At 34.0% G+C, this 19246-nt stretch overlaps 1 protein-coding gene across 3 annotated transcripts; it reads right to left on the bottom strand.

Annotated features, from left to right (window-relative positions):
• LOC18601240 (protein SET DOMAIN GROUP 40) lies at positions 891 to 7587 on the bottom strand. Of its 3 annotated transcripts, XM_018119604.1 has the most exons (5): positions 7156 to 7587; positions 6923 to 7054; positions 6694 to 6834; positions 6118 to 6366; positions 891 to 1767 (listed from the first exon to the last, which is right to left on the bottom strand). In XM_018119604.1, the coding sequence occupies exons 1-5, from the start codon at positions 7501 to 7503 to the stop codon at positions 1132 to 1134; spliced, it is 1506 nt and encodes a 501-aa protein (XP_017975093.1). In that variant the 5' UTR covers positions 7504 to 7587; the 3' UTR covers positions 891 to 1131. The 3 variants fall into 3 exon arrangements, with proteins under 3 accessions (XP_017975093.1, XP_017975094.1, XP_017975095.1); XM_018119605.1 differs by lacking the exon at positions 6923 to 7054 and having other exon boundaries at positions 1007 to 1767; positions 7156 to 7586; XM_018119606.1 differs by lacking the exons at positions 6694 to 6834; positions 6923 to 7054 and having other exon boundaries at positions 1007 to 1767; positions 7156 to 7586.

Raw genomic sequence — 19246 nt, 5'->3', positions numbered from 1 at the left:
AATTGATTCTTAAACCCTACTTGAGAATTTTTGCTTTCAGGTTGAAATGTACCGATACTTTTCAAAGCAGGTATTGATACTTTCATTTCAGCACTTTGAATTTTTTATTTACTACCAATAAGGTATCATTACTCTTTCAAGGGTATTGATACTTGTTGCTTGATTTGCGTAAAGTAACGATACCTTATTCAAAGGTATTGATACTTACAACTTAAAAACCGAGTTTTGAGTTGCTTTTGAACCATCTTCTTGAGGAAACACTTGACCATTTCAATTAAACATTTCAAAGGGTTTTTAAATGATCAATTGTAAAGTTAACAGGTATAATGATTATTATCTTTCAATTAGGTTTTATTTATGCTAAATAACCAAAATATGATTCTGCTCAAGAAAAAAAATTTTAAATTTCGTTGTATTATAACTTGAATGCATGTCTTTTCCTCAATACTGATTTTTAGCCGGGATACCTTTTTTTAAGACAAAGGGAGTTATCAGCATCTGAGGACAAAAACAAGTGGAAGCATCATCATCAGTGATAAAGGAGGTGGCCTTCAAACAATTGTAAGTGTAAATTTTCAAAAACAAAAATGTCACACATGGGAATTTGTTCGATCGTGCAAAATGGACAATTTGGGTTGGTAAATGGTAAATTTGATTTCAATTAAGTCTTGTATTATCTCCAAATGCACAATCTTCCCTTGAATTCGATCACAAAGCAAAATGCAGAAGAAAAATGATATGAAGCTTGAAAGAGTTGTAGATAATCCGCTCTAAAGAGGGCTCTTATGGGTGAAAGAATTTGTACAAAAATTTGCAAGTCTTTTGTGGTTGAGTTTTGGGTGCCAAGAAAGAAGCATGAGCAAATATGCGTGCCGATCAAATACGAGAAATTATCAGATATTACAAAATCTTTTATTGCTAGACATATGAAAAATCCTATGAATTTTCAGCTCTAAATTTCAGACCTAATCTGCAAGCTGCACTCGTAATGATTAAGCCAAAGGAGTTTTGAGAAGAATCATATGGCTACACTTTTGTCGGTTTATTTTTTTATCAAACTTTTTAATCCCAAAATACATTTTAACCAACAAAATAGTGTATAGTGACAGGTGAAATGCTTTCTTATTTAGCTCACAAAATTATATCATTCTTACTAGATAGAGAATTGATTGTGTCAGTACAATATGAAATGCAGTCAACAAGAACTTTTTTATAAATAAGCCTCCAATGGACTGCTAATTTCCACCTATCTATCAACATTTTAGCCCTCCGAGATGCAAATGACTCATCGTTTCTTTTCAGATTAGTTGCTTGCAAAAGATTGCAAAACTCACCCCCAAAAGCAGGCATCACCTTTCCCCACTCCCACAGGTTATCAAACTCCTGGATTTTGTCGGTGAAAGAAAGCAACAAGTTGTCATCTTCAATTGATGTTGGCATAGCCTTCAATGTAGCATGGCATTTCTTAGCTATCCATGTCATGACAGATATTTCATTGTCCTGTGACAGTTGAGATCCTGAATAAGCTCGGTGTCTGATAGATTTCCGCTGATATGGTGGAGTTGCCCACACACGCAAAGCAGCCATCAAAGCAAATGATGGCCTCCCATTTTGATGGATGTATAGCGAATCTTTTGGCCAAGAACTAGAGGAATGTATGTCAGGCTCCAATGGAATAAAAACCTTCTCATTTGGATTATCCTCTAAAAGAAACCCATAGTATTCAAGAAGCTCCAAATTTGTATATGTTCCATAACTCAAGAGAACCTACATGAAATAATTGACATTTCAATTACTTACCTAACCAATAAAAATAGTTCACACTATTAAAGGCATTATCCACATGCTTAAGAAGAAAAAATGAAATTCTGGCACTCGTTAATTTTCATGTTTAAACAAACCTTCACTCACACATAAAAGGCAAGTAACTTGCTCCAGACACCTAGCAGCCTTATATTATATGTTATGGCTTACTTGAATACTTACATCATAACAAACAAAACATTTTACTTGAAAGTTGCCTGTACAGGTACATTGTTGAAAGACAACAATGCGATATTGCATGCATGTTAAGCACAAGTCACCACAATTGTGGCTCAGCTAAGTGCTCAAAGCTTCAACCGGAGTGAAGTGTTCAGCTAGGCACCTAACAGGAATGCCCTGTTGATGTAGCCCTTGCCATATGCATGGCAAAACCCAACAAACCCAAACAGTTCTGCCTTACCATGCAGATGGCAAAAGCCAATCAACCCAACAAACTCTGCCATTAATAACTATGGTTTTGGTGACAAAATTGGGACAAAGCTGTGATGAGAGAGAGAGAGAGAGAGAGAGAAAGATGCAAAGCAAGTTTTCTGCTCCCAAAAGCAGGGACAGGATGGCAGTAAATATTGGTTGCTCACTGGCCCTTCATTAAGGAAAAATATTGTTTCTAATACTCCTTTTTAAATCATTATTTGGTAAAACTTTTTAAATCCTAATATAGTTACCACAAAATCTTAATCTGCATGGCTTTACCACATCAGCAAAGTTGACAGCAAAGGCAAATATTAAGAAACAAAATCATATTCACTTAAAGTGACTAAATATTTAAACAAAAAACCTATTCAAATATAGTCGGTCTACATAAAAGTAAAATCAAGAATTTCATTATTCATAAAATTAAATTTCTAAGAACTAATTCTTCAATATTTTCTTTCATATCGAAAAAAAATATTTGCTTTCAGCAAAAAAAAGAGTAGTAACAGAACAACCAAACAAAACCATAAGAAAAGTAGGAGAATTTTCTTTACTTTATAATAGAAGGCTTAAAAAGAGTAAAACAAACAGAGGAAGGCAACTGAAAACCACACTCAAGCCCCCCGTTGCCATCCATAGCCTATGAGGGCAGAGGGCTCTAATGCCAAGATGTTGCATGCAAAAGTGCTTGACCAGACATATCTTGCTTTGATGACAGCTTTTGTGCCTTTCAAGTAACAAATATGATGAAATTTAGTATTTCCTTAAAAATAGAGAGGACTCACATGGTTAAAAGACCTTCCTTAATTGCAAACATGACTAAAGGGGAAAGTAAACAAAATGAAACAGATATATATTTAGTCACAATAAATAAAAAATACATTTTTTTTAAATATCGTTATGGGAGTTTTGCACACTATGATTGTTGTGTTTTACATACCCAAGTCAGCATTTTTCCAAATGAATGCTATTGTGTCAAATTTTCATCATCATAGATACCATTCAAGCGTAACCTCATTTTTGGAGTATTTTGATGATTTAACATGAAATTAATTTCATTCCACTCCAGTTTTGCTACCATCTTATATGAAACAGTATCATCGGCACATACAATGATCAAAAATACAATTTTTTTAAATATCATTATGGGAGTTTTGCAGACTATGATTGCTGTGTTTTACATGCCCAACTCAACATTTTTCCAAATGAATGCTGTTGTGTCAAATTTTCATAATCATAGTTATCGTTGAAGCATAATCTCATTTTTGGAGTATTTTGATGTTTTAACCTGAAATTAATTTCATTCCACTCTAGTTTGCTACCATCTTATATGAAACAGTATCATCAGCACATACAATCAGGTAACTACCACTATTACTTTAGAAAAGTCATCAAAAAGAAAAATAATTTTAAGGAAAGCCTGATGACTCCAAACATCAAAACCGTGTAACAGTCATCCATACCAACTAATTTAAGCCTTGAAAACGTCAAAGTTTATAAAATTATAAAATGAACTATTTCAACCTGAAATAGTCCCCCCGACTCCCTCTCACACACCCCATAATCAACCTGAAATGTCCTACATGGAAGTAAATCTGTCTAGTAGATAAAGTAGATTCAAAATGTTGTACATTCAATTCAGCAGCCATTCAATCATCAAACAACTGACAAAATTGACAGAAAAAACAGATCATTATGACTTATTTAATTTCTGGTTCTAATCTGATATTGAAAAACAAAAGCTAAAGCATTCATTAATGCTTATGTTAAGCATCAAACCAAAAATCAATTGCCAACAGGTGGAGAAGCCCAATATGAATATAAAGCTGTAACAAACCCCATACTTAACTGAAGTTGGAATAACAGAACTTAATTCTCCCTCACATGAAGAACTAGGGAAAATTAAATACCACTTTATATGATGATACTTGGACTAAAGATTACAGAAGGTCAAACTAAGAATAAACTATTGTTTATTTTAGGATTTGTTGAATTTTGTTTGTGAAAGGAACAAAAGTGGTGGCAAGATGTGGTGTCTAGGAAGAATTTGGTTAACATACCTGATCGGTCCCTCTACTGTAATGAAACATGTAATTTAGTCCATATTATTCTATTTCAAAAAATTAAGACCTCATACTTTTATAAAATATGCAGCTGAGTAAAATTGTTAACACCATTAGGAAGTTTTTGTTTAATTCAATAAAAATGAATTATTTTTAATTTTATTCAGTAAAAACATAAAAGAAAATTTAAAACACACACACACACAAACAAAGAGAGAGAAAATGAGTGGGATATGTGTTTTGCAGACAAAACGGAGATATAGGTGGACAAGAGTCTCTAACTTTAGCTAATCAAGTTTGAATCTCCGGAAAACCATCCAAATTATGCTATCACACAAGCTATCAAAGGAATTCCTTCAAGAGATAAAAAAAAATGTACTGAAGAATTAAGCAATGCATAGGCATACTAACTAACATAAAAAAAAAACAAAAACAAGGAATCCATCATGTGAAATAATCATACCAAGAGATATAATTCTCAAACTTTCTTGTTTTTACTAGGAGAGACCAAGTCATCTTCAGCTCACATTTTTTATAACACAAAGTGTTTGACCCTCTAATAATTCTTCATGACTATAAGCACTAAACTTTTTATTCATTCAGCCAACTTGTAGTTTCACGTTTACTGACAAAATTAGACTTTTCAGATTCATCTCTGGGGAGATGGGTATGGGTCTTGAGTTGTGATTTTGGCTGTTTCAAGATGGGTAAGAGGGAAAACAGCAAGGACAGGAGAACACCAAACAGCCGACTCTGATCTAATAAGTTGCCACCCTCCCCCACCCCGACCTGTCTTATACTTCCTCTCTCTCTCTCTCTCTCTCCTTGTTTCTTTGTTTTTTGTTTTGGTTTCTTTATTTTGTTTTTCGTTTTTTAATTTTCATGAATGCAATAAAAAAGTAATTACTAATACTTTTTTTATTGTTGATTTTCTTTTTGTTATTTTAGCAAGCAGCATAGGATTTGTAGATGAGCAGACCTGCTACGAGGTTTGATCAGTTTAAAACTGACAGTTCTATGGCTAATCCTAGAGGAGGTTCAGATGGAAATATTGGAACTTATAAGGCAAGGGTATTCTTGTTATGCTGGTGCCAACCAGCCTTCAGTGTCCTCGTCTGTGAATCTGAAAAGCTATCAAGATGCTATTAAAATGCCCTTGCAGCTTGCTAAAGACAAAGGGATGGAAAGATCATCATAGCAATTGATTCCGAAATGCAATACAATTTTGCAGGAGACAAATCAAGTCAAAGTATGGATAGTCGAGGAACTGATTGCTGAGAGGTAAGAGTTGATAGGTCTTTTGATTGCTGTGTTATAACACATGTAATCGTTGTCCTAAGTAATGTAATATACAGAAGAATATAATTGTACATCTTCAAGAATTTCCAAATGAGTCGTATGTGTTGAAGATACAGATGCTCAGTGCTGTACTTATCTTTGATAATTTATTGCAAATAAAATATTCATTTGTCTGGGAAAAAAAGAAACAAAAGAAATTGTTAAGTGCTTCAAGGTAAACACATTTTCTAGGAAAAAAGTTACATGAACAATGCAACTTGATAAACTTAATAGTTAACAAATTGATCATCATTCTAAATTTCTCATATCAGTGTTAGTTCAATCATGCCTGTCATGTTGTCAGGCATCTAAACAATGGATTACTGAAAACAACTATAAAAAGATGTCTCATAATATTTCCCCCGATACACTGACTAAGAACAAGAATAATGAAAGTAAACATGAACAAGAATGGTATTAATTGAACAAATGATAGTTTAATTGTACATGTGAGTTAAATGAAAGAATTTCATTATACCTGCTCCCCTTTTTTATAGTTTGTTTTAGCATAGAAGCAATACGCAGCTGCATCTTCTTCAAATGCACCATCAGTTAATCTCTGTGAATGTTGTGTATCTAAGTCATCTAGGGCATACCCATTTTGCAAATTATCTACATTGTCGAAGCCATTCAGATCTTCACCAGGTGCAGCATAATTAAATAAGTCTCCCACAGGACATAAGCAGCCAGCTTCATCCCAAGGTATATGTAACGTCCTAGAGGAGATCTTCAACATGAACAGACATAAAAAGTTTTTATCATTTATGTATAGTGATATGGGAAAGGAAAAAGACCAAAACCTGACCGAATGTAAGACTATAATTCACTCCATCAACAAACAAAGCAGTTATGCACCAGCACGAGACAACACAAATGTCTGTGTTATGTGTAGCAACGTTATGCAAAGACATGAGAAATAATATAAAAACCTATGTATGCGTGTATACTCAGTCATTTGTTTGTATGCATGTGAATGTATGCAAATGTGCACATAGGTTTAAGCTAAAGTTATCCAACATAAAGATGAAAAACAGAGAAGGCTAAATATTCTCACAGTTCCAGTAGCCCAAATCCAAGCCCTAAAAGTGAGAAATTGAGGCTTAAGCTTAAGTTCCTTCATCAAAGGAGTGGCTTCTTTCCACTCATATTCAGCTTTTGACAAAGCTTTCTGAGCAGCCCAGATGGCATAATCGACCTAAGATACTCTGTAAGGTTAGAAAAACATACAACTGAACTTACGTAAACAAAAACATAACCGAAACACTTATAATCAGATACAGAACTTGCAGGGCTTGCTTTTCAAATTCACCGAAAGCAGCCAGTATACCATAACTACGGGGCAAGTGCAGCAAGTAAGGGTGCCAGGGTGAAGCCTTTCCTTTACTCATTTCATATAAAAAACAGATGGTCAATACCTGCATCGCAGTTAACACTAAATTTATTAGCAGTTCCTTCTTTTACTGTTTGGTTGACTTGCAAAGAATAAACATTCGGAAAAAAAGGGATAGGTTCAAACCTGGGCAGGAGACAGAGATGGATAGGCTTTGAGCGCAGTAGACAATCTCTCGTCATTTAAAAGAGAGTGAGTTGTGATTAAGGCAGATTTTGGAACTTTAAGAAGCAATTCTCCCCTTGTAATATCACGCACAGCACCCAGACCTCTTCCGCCAGCGTCAGGGAAGTAAGAGACGCCGAGAGAATGGCCCAGACAGGAACATGAGTCAGGATTTGGAGAATCTGATACGCCAAGCCCTGCTGCCCATTTTAGAAAGCTGTCGAGGCTTCCTCTCTCTTCTTCTTCTCCTTCTTCCTGGCTCTGTGTATTTGTCGCCTTTCCTTTTGCTTCTGACCCTGAGGGATTCATCTCCCAACCCCAGCGCCTCTATCCATCAAACCTCTTTTAGGAATAAAATAGCTTTCGTTTCTCTTGCATCGTATTTGAATTTTTTTTTTAGAAGAAAATAAAAAATAGTATACTTAAGTCACAATAATGCATGCTACCTGACTAATCTAATCTAAATCTAAACTATATTTATTTTAGCTCACATAGGCCCTAAGAATCTAACATGGCCTTACAATTTTGCTGTTGCATCCAGGGTATTTCGAGGATTTAGTCATGAGGCCAGTTATCACACACTAAGACTTTCTTTCAACTTCGTTTTAACTCAGTGTGATATTTGGGATGTTTTCACACAAGCCAGTTAAGAAATTGATTATATATATATATATATATATATGAGGAAGCACACATTACAATGACAAATTAATTTGTGAAATGCAATAGCAAAATTATAGGATATTGCAAATGCTATATATGCAATCATAATTTCACAAAAAGAAAAAATATTTTATTAATAATAGAAAGGGTACAAAGGGATCAAGAATACAACCATGCCATTGTTAAGCTATCAGGGTAACTCTAAATGGTTAGCTGCACACATACCTTAATCAGTGAAGCCGCTAATAATCTACCGATTACTCACTCTTTATAAAAAGTTAACGTACATTTACAAGTATGACACTAAGAACTAGACCTGGTAATTTTAGACACGATACGAGAAGACACGGGTTAAATAGGTTTTGGATTTACCCTTAACGTGTTTCGTGTCTGACACGACAAACACGTTTAAACACATTTACTTAATCGTGTTATCGTGTTTAAATGTGTATACGTGTTTAAACGTATATACATGTTTAAACGAGTATACATGACACATTTATTAACCTATTAAACATTAATAGTTAAAGACTATTTTAACCTTATATAAATAATTTTTAATAATTATTTGATGTGTATTTTAACCTTATATATGATAATGAATTTTTTGTATGTTATTTATATTAAATTTTATTATATTTGATGTTGTTATTATTATTATTTTGTTATAATTAATTTTATAATTATAGATTTTAAATTTAAATAATAAAATTATATTTAATTATAAATATTTTTATTTAATCGTGTTAAACGTGTTAATCGTGTTAAACGTGTTAATCGTGTTAAACGTGTTAATCGTGTTAATCATGTTAAACGTGTTAATCGTGTTAAAAGTATTATTAATCGTGTCGTGTCGTATATTAACATGTTTAATAAACGTGTAAAACGTGTTAATCGTGTCGTGTCGTGTTACACGTGTAATAAACGTATACGTGTACGTGTTTTAAATTTAAGACACGAATATTAAACGTGTCGTGTTCGTGTTTAGCCTTAATGTGTTTCGTGTCTAAACGTGTCTGACACGTTTAAGACACGAAAACACGAATTGCCAAGTCTACTAAGAACCATTATAGTGTTTGAAATTGGGACACTTTTACCCTTAAGGCCTTCCTTTCGAAAAGTTAACAAGCTTTTACAAGTATACTCTTAAGGCCCATTATATTGTTTGAAATGAGAACACTTTCCCCTAAGGCACAAGATGGCTTACTCTCCTATTCAACTCTACCTCGACATGGCTCTATACAAGGTTGGCTCATAAACATCCTCCCCCACTAAATCTATTGATGTCCTCGGTAACTTGGTGGTTTGGAATTCTTTATTCTTCTACTTAAAGGCTCGAAAGTCATCTTTTATTTCCCAAGTGATTTCATCTAGCCCAAAACCCTCCCATTTAACCTAGTACTCTTATGTTAGACACTAGGAAACTAGAATGGTTCTATTTGCGAGAATCTCCTCTGTTTGGCATTGTAATAATGGCACTTATGGCTTGACTTCGGCTTGTATTTATTGGATCTGCATCGAATGGCTTTAGGTTGCTCACATAGAATACTGGATGTACCTTTATCCACTTGGGTGGATCAATCTTTTAAAAGGTCTTCCCCACCTTATTAGTGATTATTACAGAGCCTTCATACTTCCATACTAACCATCGATATCTCTTTCTTAGAAACCTGAGCTATTCAAGTACTAGTTTCACAAGTACCAAATCATCTATATTAAAGTCTCAAGCGCTTTGTCACATCCCATTTTCGGAACATGACCGATGCATATACCTACGTAGGTATAGCCCACTAGGCCCAAGAAAGCCTTAATCAGCAAATGCATGGGCTTGTCATTCATTGCATTCATTTACATCTCCATTCACAAATAAATTGTCACAGCCCACTTCCCGAGCCATGACCGGTGCAAGGCAATGGGCTAAGCCCACTAAGCCCAAGCAAGCCTACTAAATTGATCTTATACATTAATCCCTATTCCTTTAAAATTCGAAATTCGTAATGTTCAAATACCGTTCCTTTGAAAACAATTCATAAAACCCAACCTTGCATTCATAATTGTATCATCAACCATTTTATTCATATATAGATTAATAAATGATTCTTAGTATTTCACACCAAGTATTCATATACACATGATTAAACCTTGACTGTCAACGACGTGACTTTGGACACGGTTGCTAACATTTAGTGCCACATTCAACCTACCAAGCAATGTACAGGGAGGAGCACCTCATTCTAGGATCCAATCACCTTTAACTCAAGAAACCTAAAACATGAAATTTAAAAACGTGAGTATAAACTCAGTGAGTGAACATAGGAAGGGAATAAGCATCAATACGGGAGGTTTTAGAAATCATGATGCATTTATGTTGAAGACAATGAAATTTAACTCAATTTCTTGTCACAACAAAAATCTGTCTTTGTTGTGGTGAAAATCAAGTGGAAACCGTTTCTCAAGTTTTAACATTCAAAAATCAATGCAACCACAATATAATTTCCAAAACCTATATATATATAACCACCAGCCTCGCCCCCAACTCTGTCTCAGCGTATGTGCACTACCACACTGTACATACTCGGGTCAGCACAGCTTATGTGCACTCCTACACCGCACATGGCTAGGTATAATTATCACACAAAAATATCATTTAATGTATAATATACACATCAACATAATGTAGAAACTCATGAATTCATCATGTTCATACCTCATAATATCAAAACATTTCATCAAGGGCTTGTTCCCATGTAACTTTTAAGGAAAAACCAACAAAATATTTCAAATGGCTCAATCAAGCATAAAATCATTTATTCCAAAACATTTTAATGCAAGTTCACTCACTTGGCAACAACGAGATATTAAGTTGCTATTTGTTCGGAGGTCTCTCTAACTCTTTTCGCTGGCTGGTCGCTCGTTATTTACTCCGGCACGCCCCCACAATACTCTAACTTTATCTTTACACTTCCTAGCAATAATACGAACTCAATATATTTAATTACATATGTATACGAGTAGCACTTCAATCAATTAATCCTTTCTCAAATTTATATTTTTCCTCCTATCATGAAACCATCTTCAATTAACTCACATCTTAATACATTTTTACTAAAATTACTTATATCCATTGCTTACTTAATTCCTTAAATTATATCACCGGCAACTTAATTATGATATCACATGTCTACTTCAGCCTTTCTAAATAATTTCCACCCAAATCCATCTTATATTTCCACACATAATCCACATATATGGCAACAACAAGCATCCTCACTTTCACTCGATTATTTCCTAGTTTACACGCATCATTATCTATTTAACTTTCAATACTTTGTTTCTCAATCCTCCATCCACAACATTCATTTTTCATTCCTTTTTCATTTCTTTCAAATGACATGCCATACAATCTTAACAATTTTCAACTAGCTTATGCAAGTAGATCCTTTCAACAACCATAATTTCCCGCAATATTCAACTAACCATAGGTTTTAAAATATAGTGTTAAGCTTACCGTTTTCCTTTTCCACTTTAAGTCCTTCATGTACCCATGGGTTTATTGGCTTACATGTTATCAATTTTTCTCCTATCAAGCCAATCTTTGCTGCCACAAGAGATTTCTTTAAGTCACTAACTCATTTTCAAAGACTACTTAAGCCAAAAACAAGAATTCTTACCGTTCCTTGCTTGAATCACCAAAACCAAGCTTTTTCTTCCTTTTTCTCTTTTTCTTTCTTCTTCTCCTAGAGTTTATATGTGCTGGAAATTAGGGTTAGAAGTTGTAACTTTGGTGTACAAGAAGTTGGGAGAAGAATAAAGCAAGAAGAGAAAAGAAATGGAAAGAAATTAAGGAAAGAAAATGAAAGAAAATTAGTTTTCCATGGGAGAATGAGAGAATGGCATTGGAAGCTTCAAGAAGGAAGAAAAAAATATCTTCCTGGGAGGATAAGGACTGCTTTGGGCTGATAAGGTTGAGAGTCAAAGCTTCTTTTGGAAGCTTTGACCAAGCTTTATGCAAAATTACCATTTTGCCCTTTAAGTTTATTTCCATTTTAATTTAGTCCTCCCAACACTCATTGTAATGACCCCTCCTCAGTCGCTACCGGCGTCCGAGACCTCCGGGAAAGACCCGCTAAGTCCCGAACAAGCCTTACTCACAATGCCCCTTTAGTTCACTATATATGATCCCATTCCATATTGATACTAAAAGCAATATACTCTCATACCATGATTTAAACTATAAACATAATAATTGATTCAAACTCTAAACCATTTAATCACAAGAATATACATCGAAATTCACATTCTTCAATTATTTACTTAAAACAAAATCAATATCTATTTACAACTTAATAAATAAAGTGCTACGACTCAACCTTTAATAGCGGAGTGACTTAGGATAAAATGCTATGAGATGCATTTACCTATTTGCGGTGGACCATACATGTCGATGATTACACGTTAGGTCGATCCCTATCTGTAAAAAGGGGAAAAAGAGGGGTGTGAGTCTCACAAACTCAGTGATCATCGGCTCTGTGAGTAGGGGATAGATGGGAAACAAGCAAACAACAGATCAGTTGAATATAAGAATGTAAGATTATAAAAACAATATATTTCAAATGGGGGTTTTGTGCCTTATATGAAAAATCGAGGATTTTTTACGCATTATAAACACTTCAATTGGTAAATCAACCAAGGCAGATAAAATTTTCGCTACAAAATAGATCGATAACCTTATTCAAGACAATCATTTGAAATATTGAATTAAAGCAATTTTACATAAAGAATATTTCGCAGTCAAGATCAATTGATAATTTACTCAAATCAAATCAATATACTCAGCAAGCTCCCATGAAATCAAAAGTTAATCAAACTCATACATAAATCACAAATCACCTCACACTCGAGGAGTTAAAATTCATTTCACCGTAAAAAAATAGGGGAATTACAGAAAAACCGTTAAATTCTGCTTTCACCATGCAAAGAAATATGAGTTTGAAAACCCAGAGATGCCACTCTCGAGTAGGGAATGAAAATAAACTCGTGGTCCCTCTACCACATAATAACATCCGGGAGCATCGCTTCCACCGGATTCCCATATGCCATGGCGATCTCAACGATGTTGGCCGACATCGGAGATATCAAGTAGTCGCAACCGCGTAATCATCTAGTGGCCTAGCCACACGTACATATATCACAAGCCGTGGCCTCAACCACGCCTAACCGCTCGTCGGTGACCTAATGGTTCTCTAGCTAGAGCTCACTCGTGCACGAGGATCACACTTAACCTATGTGACATCCAGCCTACTCTCGATGCTCTTGGTTTATAAAACTACTTTAAAAATCACTTTATTTCCTTGAACTCTCGTTTCAAAATTATTTCCAAAGCATTCAACATAGGGTATGATAAAATCTATCATTTTCTCAAAACATATTTACACATAAATTTCAAAACAATAATTCGCATGGTGAATAAGTGATATAACCATGAATGCACACTGCACAATATAAGGCACAGATTTTGAGGCAAAACAATGTGAAGGGCTTGTTTCCCGATTTTCAAACCACTTTACATATAATTTATAAATATATATATATATATATATATATATATATTCGAGATGATTTCTAAATATAATTTGTAACCACAATTTCCTAAGATTGTTACCAGCACATGCTATTTACAATTTTCACATTTAAAATAAATCATACGTATAGGTATATATTTACAAAAATTTTAAAATTGACACCCTCTACTCACCTCACAATAACAGGATTACTACGTCGCTATTGATTCGTACACATGTATAATTATTCCTAATTGCCAGTCACATACTTCGTTCGGCACGCCTTCACGACAAACTTTCCTAGCAACAAATTAAACTCAATATACTTAATCACACACTTGTATGGGGAGCAGCTTAATAAAAATTCCTTAACTAAATTACATATTTTTCATCCAAAAAATGCACAATATTAAACCACCCATAAACCTTAATATAATATTAACTTACCATTTTTTCCTCTTTTTTTTTTAACTCTCTTGGCCGGCCTCTCCATCATTTCTTCTCTTTCTTTCTTCTCCCTCCTTTCACTCACCAACCGGCTGCTCTTTCTTCCTCTCTCCACTAGCAACAAGTTTCTTCCTTTTTTCCCTCAAACTTGGTAACACAAGGCTGTTCTCTTCTCCCTCAAAATTGGCGGTCAACGTTGCTAATTTCTTCCTAAAAAAAATCAACTCTTTCTCTCCCTTAAAATTGGTAGCAAAACCAGATCTTCTTTCCCTTTAAAATGACAACACTCTTTCTGCTCTTTCACTAGCACTCTTTCTCCCTTTTCTTTGCCTCATACACGGCACTCTCCAACTGCCATTTTCTGCTCTCATTTTCATCTCTTTTATTTCTCTTTACTTTCTTTCTTTTTCTCATCCTTTGCCGGCCTCATCATCATCATTATTTCTTCTCTTTCTTTTGCCTTCACTCTATGTGGCCGACCCCTACCCATTCAACACAAAAATATTGGTTTAGCTTCTTATTTGACCACATGGGCGGCTACCCATGTTGGTCTTTCCCTTTTTTTTCTTTTTACAATTATATATATATACATTTTTATATTCATTTACTATTATTATTATTTTTATTATTATTTATTTTATTTTTTAAAAATAATAAAATTTACATATAAATTTTCATTCCTTGTATTTGCTACACAATCCTTAAGTTTTCGTATTTTAAAATTGGTTCTTCCGACATGTGTAAAAATTTTAATTTCCTTCTATCTTCCTTCTCTTACACGTGTACAACTAAAATATCGAAGTTATTCTTCAACACGGTATCACCGTAATATTTAAATATTGACTTACCCCGTGTTAACTCTATTTGATAAAATCTCATGGTTTCACTTACGTCATTTATCTTCAAAATTCATTCGTACTTCTTCTCCCCCACTTAAATTACTCATAGAACTTTCTCTCATGACTAATTTCGACAATCAATAAAATATTAATATTTTAATATTATTTATTTATAAAATAAAATAATATTTTTTTTTCTAAAATGTTCTTCTCACCCGTACCCGTTTTTCGACCTTTAATTTATATCAAGTGACTCTTCGTTTTATCGATAGGGTCTTATTGATGGTTAAACGAGGATACGGGGTGTTTTACTCATTTAACTTTAATTTCCTTCTATTATCTTCTTCTACATGTGTACAAACAAAGTATGAAGTTGGTACTCCAACGCAATATCCCCATAATATTTAAAATACTTATTTACCTGCGCTATGTTTACTTAATAAAGACATGCGGCCCCATTAACGTCATTTTTCTTCGAAATATTTCTCATTCTTTTTCTCTCCCACTTAGGTTGCCCATATACTCCTTCATGAAAAATTTTAACACTGAATAAAATATTAATATTTTAATATTATTTTATTTCAAAAATTTCTTCTTGTCTCCTCTTGTCCCCTTGGTACCCAAAATACCTTATTATACATCAATTGACTTCCGAATCACTTTTTATCTCGCAAATTCTTCTCCGAAAAAAATTATTATTTCCTAGTGTGCGAAATATTTTATCCCAAACCATTCCTTTCATCTTTCATCATTTTTAAACATTATAATTAATCTCAATTGGCATCCAATAAGTTTTATTAGTCACCATATCAAAGTACGAGGTATTATAGTCTCCCCCACTTAAATAGAATTTGTCCTCGAATTCACGTCGGTGTCGAGTTATTAATCTCTCTCTATGATCTTATTCTTTTTCCTTTTTCTTAAGGAATTTTGATTTATGAACTTCATTACCTTCAATTTGACTAGAACACTTTACAAGATCAGGATACGTATCTTATATCTATTATCATCTTTGAGTCAAAACCACGGTACCTTTCTCAATTATTCTTTCTTATCACTAAGATCCCAAGTATGCCTTTAATTCCGTCACTAACCTCAAACATATCTTTATTTCGATTCTTGTCAAACCTCCAATCATTCATTCACCTCGTTTACCTCCAGTTCGACTAGAATGCCTTACTTATGTTTGTTATCATCCTTTAGAATCAAATCGATGGTAGCCTTCACGATCATTATCTCTTATTTTAAGATGTTGAGTACGCCTTTATCACTATCATTCAATTTGAACCATAACTCTATCTCAATCATATCGATTTCAATCACATATTATACTTACTTATGTATGCCTAATCACCATCTTATTATTTCGCTCCTTGCCAAACTTCTCGACATTCATTCATTCATCTTATCCCCATACACTATTATGTAACCTGCAGCATTATAAACATGCCATATTCATTTCTATACATAGTCTCAACGTCGAAAAAGGTTAATGCCTCTAATTATTCCCACATACTTCAGGTTTATCTTGCATTTACGCCACATACTTCAATTATTCCCACGTTATGGATTACATTTCTTTAATCTCATTTCTCTGACTATTTTTCCCAAACTTTCTTATATCATCATAGTTCAAATTCTAATGGGACTTCTTGCCGTTGTACCATATATACAACTCATCAAATACATAAAGTTCAAATCTCAAATTATTGAGAACAATTCTTCACCTCAGTTGGGCAAGTCATCAATTTCACATAAACGTGTGTACATTCATTTCCAAATGTCAGCATTCCTCGTTACGAATAGGGATCCATGTGTTCGCGTGCCTTGGACTACATCTTCATTTATTCATCCCCATCCCTATCCAAGATTCAATATAATAATCCTCATAGTTCATGTCAACGTTCTCATATTTAATCTATGAGCATTGGGGTATAATCAATTTCAGATTACCCTTTTTATATATTTAAATCACCGTTCCACTCGCATCTTACCATAAGTTATCTCTTACGTAATCCATAAGAATTCTCATTATGCCTATGCATAGCTTCACATCCTTTTCATGCCCATACTCTTTTCTTATCATTTTCAATTATACGCTTAAGTTTCATTGTACTATATATCCTTGCATCACAATGTCATTAACCACATCTCACTCGCCAAATGTCATTTTCATTAAATTGCAATCCGGTATTCGTATATGCTTTATAACCTCGTTGATCCTTCAAAGATTTATCTCTTACTTGATCATTGCATTTTATGTAATACCACAATCTCTAAAAGTCATCCTTATTTCTCAATTATTCTTCATACCTCTAATATATACATTATATCCTTGTTGCATTTCAACTTTAATGAATCACTTAAAACTTAGACTCATTCGAATCATGCATGCCTTAAGCATTTTCAAATTCTAATTTCCATACTACCTTAGGAAGTTTTCATTATTGGACTTCATTATCCAAATTATCTTCGATCATCCTTTGTTCTATTCTTTCATCCTAATATGACATCATTTTCCCAGGACCAATCTGCAGTTTGTATTTGAAACTGCAAGACTTGAAACAAGGTTCTCCTTAAGTACTTTTCAATGTCAATGCAAATCTCACTTTCAGTTTACGGCTTTTTCTTTGTAACCACATAACTTAATGCTTGCTTTCACAAGATCCATAGCAGAACTACTCTTAAGTATTTCCTTGGGGATACCTATCTTAAACTCATGTCTCACCGCATGTGATCACTTAACTCGTGACTTAGCCATTAGGCTCCTCAGCAAGTTTCAAAAATCCCACATTTTATACTTGCTGTGCATGATTGGTAATTCCTTCTCAAAGAGGTTTGTGCATTCCCGAAACACTTTGTCTCTTATGTGCTCCTTAACATCCTGAGCATGTCGTTCTATAGACATGCACTTATTCTTAAAGATATACAAATACATACTTGTCCATTCAATCCCTAAATTGTCTTCATAGTTTTCTAGTGTGCCACACAATTGGCCTTGCATTGTTACTATTCCTTTTCATTTAGCTGAGTCAAGATAACAATTGCAAATTCTCATAACAATATTCTGGATAATCCCATTTGCTATACCACCCTTGTAATCCTTCATTCACACTTTCATTACTTGGTACTGACATCCTTTACCCATCTCTCATATATTCATCTAACTCTTCGCTCACTTTTTCCTTAGCTTTTAACAAAGCTTAATCTATCGTCTCCTTTATTTCTTAGGATTTGACTTTGGTCAATATATTATCCATCTTAATACTTCACATGATATCTTATCTCAATGTAGCCATTTCAAGAATCTTTCAATTTCTCTTTTAATTATATGCCCATATAAAAGGCGATAAATAAACTTTTCAATTCATTCATGTAAACATTCTCCGAAACATTTAAAACTCCCAAATAACAGAGCTCAATAACCATAATTCAACTTGTAAGATCATTATTGTGCCACTCCCATCTTGCTCATACATCATAGACATGAGGTATTCATAGCGCTGCAGTGCTGGACAGTTAGTGCTGTAGCGTCGCGGCTGTTAGATATGGGATAGTTTCAACGCTACAACACTAAAGAGTTAGTGCTATAGCACTGTGGTTGTTGGAAATTTCTTCCACGAATATGTTCTTCCATCTTTAAAGTTACTACAGGGATCATGCTCAACCATTTGGCTTTCCTCCAAGCCTATCCCACAATCTTCATGACCAGGCATATCTTTTTTTTTGCTTATCATATGCACTAAGCTGAGTCAATATTTTCAAGCTCCTTTTATCCTTTAACATTTATCTTCGACCAAAAGGTTCCACCTCAGGACAATCTTGCCATATTGTGCATCAAATTCTCAATATATAATACCACACACAAAAATATCCACCATTTATGACATTCCACGATTCCTTAACATTCACAATTAATTGTCTTTCTTGTCATGTAACTTAAATAGTTCTGTTGACTTTTAATACAAATGATCATGAAAATAGTTCATCTTTCTCCACGCTCTACATTCACAATCTTTATTAAATCAAGGATTCACCTTTTCCCAAGTTTCATAATTTAATTCCATTGGATATGTTTGTGCCCAATTATTACCTCGTAGTGTCATGGCATCATTTTGTAATTCCTTCCATACTTAAATTTTACAATCCTTGACTTAATCACAACATCCATTCTAAGTGTCACCTATAGCCTTATTGATTTCTCCCATATCCTTTCGAATTGTAACTGCAACTAGAATTTCAAATTTCACCTTTCCACGATTAATTGGTAATCATTTGTCAAGTGTCATAGTTTTTTGTACCATTAATGAGTTTCTACGTCGATCCTTAATAATTATCCAAGGCGACCAATGACGCCACTAAGGTGAATATCCTCCCCCAATCATTATATTGCTAATCTATCTCTATCGTATCAAAGAACTCCAATATGCATCAAGTCATTAAAACAACTACTTCATAATCCATTTAAGTCATACAAAATAAAAGCCGACTCTTAACTCCTTTGTATAGGTAACTACTACTATTTCCTTTACACCGCATTTG

Source organism: Theobroma cacao, chromosome 4 (genome assembly GCF_000208745.1).
Source record: "Theobroma cacao cultivar B97-61/B2 chromosome 4, Criollo_cocoa_genome_V2, whole genome shotgun sequence".
In the NCBI taxonomy this organism is placed as follows: Eukaryota; Viridiplantae; Streptophyta; class Magnoliopsida; order Malvales; family Malvaceae; genus Theobroma; species Theobroma cacao.
The sequence above is the reverse complement of the archived record's forward strand: the minus strand, read 5'-3'. Positions and strand labels throughout refer to the sequence as shown.